General features: G+C 47.0%; 1 protein-coding gene across 1 annotated transcript; it reads right to left on the reverse strand.

The window, feature by feature from the left end:
- Window positions 1–1,251: 1,251 nt before the first annotated feature.
- Window positions 1,252–8,252, reverse strand: LOC138359052 (autotransporter adhesin BtaF-like). Its single transcript, XM_069317746.1, has 3 exons — window positions 8,186–8,252; window positions 2,754–3,534; window positions 1,252–1,312 (listed from the first exon to the last, which is right to left on the reverse strand). The coding sequence occupies exons 1-3, from the start codon at window positions 8,250–8,252 to the stop codon at window positions 1,252–1,254; spliced, it is 909 nt and encodes a 302-aa protein (XP_069173847.1).
- Between the last annotated feature and the right edge of the window lie 1,462 nt (window positions 8,253–9,714).

A 9,714-nucleotide genomic window follows, 5' to 3' on the forward strand; every position in this document is an offset into this window, starting at 1 on the left:
CAACCCCCCCACCCACACCCACAACCCCCCCACCCACACCCACAACCCCCCCACCCACCCCCATCCACACCCACAACCCTCCCCATCCACACCCACAACCCCCCCACCCACAACCCCCCACCCACACCCACAACCCACATCCACAACCCCCCACAACCCCCCCACCCACACCCACAACCCCCCCACCCACACCCACAACCCCCCACCCACACCCACAACCCCCCCACCCACACCCACCCCCCACCCACCCCCATCCACACCCACAACCCTCCCCATCCACACCCACAACCCCCCCCACCCACAACCCCCCACCCACACCCACAACCCACACCCACACCCACAACCCACACCCACAACCCCCCACCACCACCTCACAACCTCATCATATGTCTACTGCACTCCGTCTCCCTCATAATTGGAGATCGTGAGGAGCCTTTTCCTCATGTGTTTCCTCAGGACTTATTTTCTCTGGTCATTGGAGCAAGAAAACGTTGCTTGTTAGTTGTGGCAATGTTTCTGGTGACTGACTGCTCATTTGGGCCTCCACTTGTATTAGTTCCTCTCGTTAGCCGCTGCGCTCACGTGGCGCCACCGTGTACTAGCGCTGGCCCGAGACACCCGCATACTTCAGTGTTGTATAGTCTGTGTTGTATGTTATGGGTGTTTGTATATATTTTGGAAGCCATGTGTATATTTCTGTCTATTAGTGGCTACGGGGGAGTGAGGTCTGGTTCTGTATAACCCTGTGGTACATTGTGTTATAAATAAATTTTTGACATTGGAATTCTTTGTCCAGTCTGGCCGTAAAGTTGTGGGTGGAGGTGGCTTCTACAACTCCTGCTTCCAGTGCATTCCATTTGTTGACCCTACCCGCTCAGAGTACGAGAATTATCTTGTAATTCTTTTACTCATTTACGGTCCTAGCTTTCACTTGTGTTCTCTCGTCCAACTTTCTCTCACTATAAAGAGGCTGTCTTTGTCCAACTTGTCAGTTCCCATCAGTATCTTCGACGCTCCGTATCTCTGTTTCTTATCTCCTCCACTGGTGTCAGGTCTAGTTTCTTTAACCTGTCTTCATAGCTCAGCCCTCTTAGCTCTGGCACCAATCTCAATGCAAATAACAAAACTTTAAAGATTCATTTTATGCTCCAAGATGCGGATTCCAGGCAGGTGCTGTTTATCCACGTTGTATATATCGTACACTTATTGGTGTTGAATTCTAGCAACCATTTCTTTATCAACTGCTAGAGTTTATTCAGGATCATCTTGTAAATATTTGCATTCGTCCTTCGTTTTACATTCCCCATTAGCTCTGTGTCATCAATAAACATTGCCATGTATAAGAGCTCACTTCCTCAGGTCCGTCGTGCACATACATTAGAAACCAGAGTGATTGCAGGATCGAGCCTTAAGGACTCTTCTTGTTACATTCCTCCAGCTCGAAATATCGACTCTCATGTTCTTCAGGTACTCTCTTATCGAGTTCAATGTCTTCCCAGGTGTCTTGGCTTGCTTTGACCTCTTGATCAACCAGCCTGTTGGTTGTTCAGTGAGGAGCTGTGTGCGCGGGGGGGGCGGGGTTTGACCTTGTTCGTTTTATATTCTTATAATTCGTGTTTGTTCTCACACTTGTATGTCGATATGTTAGTCACATGTGTGTAACACGCCAGGTGTATGAGGCGGGTGTCCAGCCAGGTGTGTGTGTGAAGCAGGTGTACACCGTCATGTCACTAAATCATTAACCTCAACCATAAATTATCGCCCGAATACTTCAGAACCTGCATTCTCTCTCTCTCTGTCTGTCTCTCTATCTGTCTCTCTCTCTCTCTCTGTCTCTCTCTCTCTGTCTCTCTCTCTCTCTGTCTCTCTCTCTCTGTCTCTCTCTGTCTGTCTCTCTCTCTGTCTGTCTCTCTGTCTCTCTCTCTCTCTCTCTCTCTCTCTCTCTCTCTCTCTCTCTCTCTCTCTCTCTCTCTCTCTCTCTCTCTCTCTCAGGGTATGGGAGCAGCGGGAAGTGCATATGAATGGGTGTCTGTGGAAGCAGGCATCTGGGGGCGCCGGCAGTGCTTCGGGGTCAAAGTACCATCTATGAAGCATCCAAAGTTATGGGTTATCTTGAGATGATTTCGGGGCTTTAGTGTCCCCGCGGCCCGGTCCTTGACAAGGCCTCCACCCCCAGGAAGCATCCCGTGACAGCTGACTAACACCCAGGTACCTATTTTACTGCTAGGTAACAGGGGCATAGGATGAAAGAAACTTTGCCCATTGTTTCTCGCCGGCGCCTGGGATCGAACCCAGAACCACAGGATCATAAGTCCAGCGTGCTGTCCGCTCGGCCGACCGGCTCTCGCCAAACCTTGAGATTCTTCGTGGAAACTGTTACCAGAGTTCGGCCTTTGTCTGGGGGGGGGGGTGAATGGGGGCGTGTGTGTGTGTGTGTGTGTGTGTGTGTGTGTGTGTGTGTGTGTGTGTGTGTGTGTGTGAAATACGTTGTGTAAATAATTTGCGAATATTTTCAAGTGTTGATATGATAGAGCCCAATAGGCTCAGGAGCCTGAACACCAGTTGGTTGATGGATGAGAGCCGGAGCCAAAGAGCTGAAGCTCGACCCTCCTGCAAGCATAACTAGGTAAGCGCACACAAGCACGTATACGTGTACAGGTATTTGACGACGCGTCGATACCTGGTCGATGTCGTGGCCGACTTGTCACGCACCTGGCCGACTTGTCACGCACCCTGGCCGTGTTGTCACGCACCTGGCCGACTTGTCACGCACCCTGGCCGACTTGTCACGCACCCTGGCCGTGTTGTCACGCACCCTGGCCGTGTTGTCACGCACCCTGGCCGTGTTGTCACGCACCCTGGCCGTGTTGTCACGCACCCTGGCCGTGTTGTCACGCACCCTGGCCGTGTTGTCACGCACCCTGGCCGTGTTGTCACGCACCCTGGCCGTGTTGTCACGCACCCTGGCCGTGTTGTCACGCACCCTGGCCGTGTTGTCACGCACCCTGGCCGTGTTGTCACGCACCCTGGCCGTGTTGTCACGCACCCTGGCCGTGTTGTCACGCACCCTGGCCGTGTTGTCACGCACCCCGGCCGTGTTGTCACGCACCCCGGCCGTGTTGTCACGCACCCCGGCCGTGTTGTCACGCACCCCGGCCGTGTTGTCACGCACCCCGGCCGTGTTGTCACGCACCCTGACCGTGTTGTCACGCACCCTGGCCGACTTGTCACGCACCCTGGCCGTGTTGTCACGCACCCTGGCCGTGTTGTCACGCACCCTGGCCGTGTTGTCACGCACCCTGGCCGTGTTGTCACGCACCCTGGCCGTGTTGTCACGCACCCTGGCCGTGTTGTCACGCACCCTGGCCGTGTTGTCACGCACCCTGGCCGTGTTGTCACGCACCCTGGTCGTGTTGTCACGCACCCTGGCCGTGTTGTCACGCACCCTGGCCGTGTTGTCACGCACCCGGGCCGTGTTGTCACGCACCCGGGCCGTGTTGTCACGCACCCGGGCCGTGTTGTCACGCACCAGGCCTAGCCAATTGAGCTATTTCGTGACACGACAACCCTCCATCTCACCTTCCCCCCCCCTCCCCCGGGCCACGCACACGGGGAAAGGGGGAGGAGGGTAGTATATCTATATCTGTACTATAGAGTATATCAAGGGGTTAAGTATATAGAGTATATCAAGGGGTTAAGTATTCTGATAGTATTTAGTGTTGAGCATATCAACCCAAGGGGGTTATCTTGAGGTTATCTTGATGATTTCGGGGCTTAGCGTCCCCGCGGCCCGGTCCTCGACCAGGCCTCCTTTTTGTTACACACACCCAGGAAGTAGCCCGTAGCAGCTGTCTAACTCCCAGGTACCTATTTACTGCTAGGTAACAGGGCCATCAGGGGTGAAAGAAGCATTTTGCCCATTTGTCTCCGCCTCCACCGGGGATCGAACCCGGAACCTCAGGACTACGAACCATAGCGTTTAGGGCAGGTCCTTAATACTAATTTTCCCTGGAGTAGGACCTGCCAAATTGTTTAGCAACCAGGTACCCATTTACTGCTGGGTGAACAGAGGCTACATACAGTTAAGGACTGGCGCCCAGTCAATCCTCCCCGGTCAGGATACGAACCCAGACAAAGTGGTCGCGAAGCACCAGGTGAAGGAAGGAATTATCAAGGGTAAGCGCCAAACCATTACGACTATATAGCACTGGGAAGGGGTCAGGATAAGGATTTGGGATGGGACGGGTGGGAAGGAATGGTGCCCCAAGCACTTGTGGACGGTCGGGGATTGAACGCCGATCTGCTTAAAGCGAGACCGTCGCTCTACCGTCCAGCCCAAGTGGGCGGAGTGCTTTATCACTGCGCCACGGGGACTGCCAGGTTCCCGTTAATATGGATTTAATAGATTTAGTAGTCAATATGGATTTTACTTTATAATGCTCAAGAGAGTGCATGATTTATCTTTCACAAAGTTGACACATGGTATTCGACGTTTGGGTTAGAGAGAGCTGCCAGATACGTCTATATCCCAGGCGTATTCTGGCCAATATTGCTGAGTTCTTGCTCTAATAGTTCCATATGTGAATGTCTCCTCTCGGTACTGATCATTGTTAGGTGCTACAGCTTTCAGATCTTCGTGAATTTGTTAGGTCAATAAGATTTGCATCAGACATTCGTTTAAGTATTCTCTCTGTCAAGAGAGAATACTTAAACTGTCATTCTCTCCTAATGAAACACCCATATTAATTAGTACTACTGGTCCACTAACAGGCTGTCTTTGCAAGCACGTCAACAGTGTCATGCCTTGAGATACCAAGGCATGATACCGTTGCCTTGGTGTTTATCTCAAGGCATAATACCTAACAGTATCATGCCTTGAGATGCCAACATGTGACCGTATCCAAAGGAACTTAATTATATGATCTGTTTTCTTTAGCAGCTAAAACATTTATTCGAATATGTTTATCAGGAATCACCAGGAATATCAGTGTCCCTGGGTGTTAGTACTTTGTGCGATCAGTGCGAGGAGTGCACTCTACGAGTCACAGTATACAAGTCCACTGCCTTTGTCTTTGACAAATTCAGTGGCAAGATGTATGCCTGCAAGTCTCTCTCTCATATGCTTTCTCTCTCTCGCATTCTTTCATGTATTCATCCATATTCTCTCTCTCTCTCTCTCTCTCTCTCTCTCTCTCTCTCTCTCTCTCTCTCTCTCTCTCTCTCTCTCTCTCTCGGAGAAAGGTGTCCAGTTTGTGTGTGTGTGTGTGTGTGTGTGTGTGTGTGTGTGTGTGTGTAAGGGTGAAGGAGGGACTTTTTACAATGACAGACGTGTAGTTGACTCCGTTTTATGAACTATAAAATAACACAGGGGTCATTGGGGCTGCTGTAATGGGACTGTTGTGGCAGGCACTCTGCGGTTTCCCGCTCTCTGTGGTCTCGTTTTCTTAGGTCTCGTTTTCTGTGGCATTGTTTACTATGGCGCCATTTTCTATGCTGTCGTGCTCTAAAGTTTCATTTTCTATGGCGTCATTTATATGGAGTTTTCTGAATTGCCGTTTTCTGTGAACAAATCCACAAGGGCCGTGACCAGGATTCGAACCTACGTCCGATATCATTCAAGTAAGTTAGGTACAACTTCTAGTTTCAACTCTTTTGACCATGTCGTAGGTCAGTCGATTAAGGCAGCGTCTGGGATGATCTCGGACGCAGGTTCGAATCCTCGTCACGGCCCTTGTGGATTTGTTCACTTGATGCATCACGCTATTGTGATTTCTGTGTGTAGTGTCGTGTAAGCCGTTTTCTGTGGTTTCGTTTCGTGGCTTCGTTTTCTGTGGCCTTGTTTTCTTTTGTTTGCATTATATATATACTGATTATTCTGTAATAGCAAGTTTAAATAATGTGACTTATTTAAATATATATTTTATATTCGTTCCATTTATCAATTATTTAGTAAATAAAAATGCCTTATTTATTGTATTCGATATCTTAATTACTTGATGGAAATTATTAAGCATGTATATCTATTGATTTCTTTCTTCTTTAACGTTTATGTGCGTGAGTTTAGTCTCAGTTTTTAGACTTTTATCTCATGATAACTTTTGTTCATTTCTCCATTCTTCTGTTTTAGCAACTAAAGTGTTTGCGAAGTGGTCTTTGTGGGTGAATAAGAACTATACGATACAAAGCTCTCTTTGGCCTGTATGTATGTAATATATGTGTGTGTATAATTATATATATATATATATATAACTGAAAACTCACACCCCAGAAGTGACTCGAACCCATACTGCCAGGAGCAATGCAACTGGTATGTACAGGACGCCTAAATCCGCTTGACCATCACGACCGGACATAAGGAAGTGATAGCCGAAGCTATTTGAACCACTTCCCCGCCGGCACTCGGATGGTAATCTTGGGCATAGCATTTTATCAAATGACATCATTCTTTGGGGCACACCTGAGGAACACAAATGCGAACAACCCTGAATGGTCCCCAGGACAATATGCAAATGAAAACTGTCCTGGGGACCATTCAGGCTTGTTCGCATATATATATATATATATATATATATATATATATATATATATATAATATGCTTGTATTATGTTCACTATAGTTTTTAATTAAATGGGAAGAGGAAGAATGAGTAAGAGTAAAGAGAGTGAAGTTGAAGAGAGTGGTGAAGGCAGGGAAAGGAGAGGGAAAGTGGAGGATGAGGGGGAGAGGAGGGAGAGGGGAAGGGAAAAGTGATGAGAGGGGAGAGAGGAGAGATGATAATATTGAGGGCGTGATGGCAGACCAGCTTGGCCAGGGCCAGGGTCGAGGCTGTCATTGGTGGAGGCGAGAGAAAGTTACTACTGAACATGTTCTTATGTTTTATTCTCTCTGCTTACACCCGCTAACACCAGGAGGGCTGCGGCAGGCAGGCGGGGCCCAGGAGACCGGTCCTGTGTTAACGTAATAACTTCTCGTATGACTGTGTAACCATCTGGTATAATCGTCATAAGTATTTACCAAATGCACAACGTTTTTAAAACGTTGTTACAACATTCAATAAAACGTTTTTACAACATTTAATAAAACGTTTTTACAACATTTAATAAAACGTTTTTACAACATTTATAAAACGTTTTTTCACCATTTATTATAACGTTTTTACACCATTTATTATAACGTTTTTACAACATTTAATCAAATGTTCTGATTTCATTGTTTCGCATTTAGGTTTGTTCTCGATTCACAATCGGAAATTCCGTGTTCGAATCCAAGATGGGACAGAAGTGGTTGGGCACGTTTCTTATCTAATGTCACGGTTCATGTAGCAGTAAATATGTACCCGGGAGTCATCTTGTTGTGTCATGAGGCAGGTCAGTAGTTTGCCCATGTGGGGGGACCTAGATATAAGCCTTGTGAATATATATACACAGGCTGCCTGTCCCCCGACAAAATTAATTCTAAATTATTGTTGTATTCGGTTGACTTCCTCCCCATAATAGGATTGTTCCCTCACCCACCACACTGTTGCCAAATCAATATATGATAATATAAATTTGTCATTTAATCGTTTTAAACGATTATTTTGTGTTTATTCTGTACTCATGTGTACTTTTATTATATGTTAACAGCCAGAGTACCTGCTGCTACTCTGGTACAGTGTGTGTACTCGTCTAGTTGTACTCGCGTAGTTGTGCTTGCAGGGGTTGAGCTTCAGCTCTTCGTGCCCCTTGTGTTAAATAAAACTGTCTTTATCTACCCTATCAATTCCTTTGAGAATCTTGCGTGTGGTGATCATGTTCCCCTCTCTCCTCCAGCGACGTGAGGTTTAATTAATGTAGTGTGTCCTCGTAGCTCATATCCCCTCAGTTCGGGTACTAGTCTGGTGAAAAACCTCTGAACCTTCTCTAATTTAGTCTTATACTTGACAAGATGTGGACTCCATACTAGAGATGCATTCTCCAGGATTGGTCTGACATATGTGGTATACATGGTGCACAATGATTCCTTAGACAAGTTTCTAAAGGACGTTCTTATGTTGGCCATCCTGGCATATTCCGCTGATGTTATCCTCTTGATATGGGTTTTTGAGGGACAGGTTTGGTGTGATATCAACCCCCAGGTCTTTCGTCCTTTCTGATTCTTAAAGAATTTCATCTTCCAAATGATACCTTGTATCTGTCCTCATACTTCCTATCCTAATCTTCATTGCATTACATTTGCTTGGGTTAAACCATTCTACCTCGGGTTTGACCATTCCTTCAGTCTGTCCAGATCATCTTGTAGCCTCTTGCTGTTATCAGTTATACTCCTTCTCATAATTTTAGCATCATCAACAAACATTGAGAGGAATAATTCTATACCTTCTGGGAGGTCATTCACGTTTATCAGAAACAGGATAGGTCCAAGTACTGAACCCTGCGGGACCCCGCTTGTGACATCATACCAGTCTGAGGTCTCCCCTCTCATAATAACTCTCTGCTTCCTGTTGTTTAGTTACTCCCTTATCCATAATGGAGCGCCCTACCACTTACTCCAGCTTGTTTCTCCAACTTACGCAAGTCTCTTATGGGGTACTGTGTCAAAAGCTTTCTGACAATCAAAGAAAATGCAGTTTGCCCATTCTTCTCTTTCTTGCTTAATGCTTGTTGCTTGGTCATAGAATTCTGTTAAACCTGTGAGACACGACTTGTCTTCCCTGAACCCATGCTGGTGACGTGTTACAAAGTCCCTTATCTCCAGATGTGCTACCAGGCTGTTTCTCACGATCTTCTCCATCACCTTGCACGGTGTACAAGTTAAGGACACCGGCCTGCAGTTTATGGCCTCCTGCCTATCCACCCTTTTTGTAGACTGGAACTACGTTAGCTGTCTTCCAACACTCTCGTAGGTCTCCTGTGTCCAGTGACTTGCTATAGACCATAGATAGTGGCAGGCAAAGTGCTTCTGCCCCCCTCTTTCAGCATCCATGGTGAGATTCCATCAGGTCCAACAGCCTTAGTCACTTCTAGATCAAGCAGATACCTGCTAACCTCATCTCTGGTATTTTCAGTATCTTCCAAGTCTGCTTGGTTTATCGCCACCCCTCTTAGTTCAGGGACGTCCCCTTACTCTATTATGAAGATCTGAACCACTTGGTGAGTTTTTCACACACCTATTTGTCATTCTCTGTGTATCCATCCTCTCCTGTTTTCAGTTTTATCACCTGTTCTTTCACTGTTGTTTTCCTGTGTGTGTGTGTGTGTGTGTGTGTGTGAGAGTGTGTGTACACTCACCTAATTGTGCTTGCTGGGGTTGAGCTTTGGCTCTTTGGTCCCACCTCTCAACTGTCAATCAGTGTGTGTGTGTGTGTGGTGTGGTGTGTATGTGTGTGTGTAAACCTCTGGAGCCAGACTGGGGTGTACATTCTCGACATTTACCATGTCATGAGTCTTCATCTTGTATGTATATCAACAAGACTTGCACTAAAGCAAGATAAAGTGGATGTATAACGTTATTCTGGTGTATTGTGTATCTAAATATCAGAAAGACCCAAGTTTTTGCTTCTTCTCTTACACAGGTTGGTACAAGACACAACTTCTAATTCTTATTAGCGGGCTGAGAGCTTTTCCTTCGGATAGTTCTTGAGCCTGGCCCTGCCAGTTTTCCCTAGAACACGACCCGCCGGGTGGTTTACAACCAGGTGCACAGTTACTGATGGATGAAGAGGTGAACAGTTA

Source organism: Procambarus clarkii, chromosome 88, assembly GCF_040958095.1.
Source record: "Procambarus clarkii isolate CNS0578487 chromosome 88, FALCON_Pclarkii_2.0, whole genome shotgun sequence".
In the NCBI taxonomy this organism is placed as follows: Eukaryota; Metazoa; Arthropoda; class Malacostraca; order Decapoda; family Cambaridae; genus Procambarus; species Procambarus clarkii.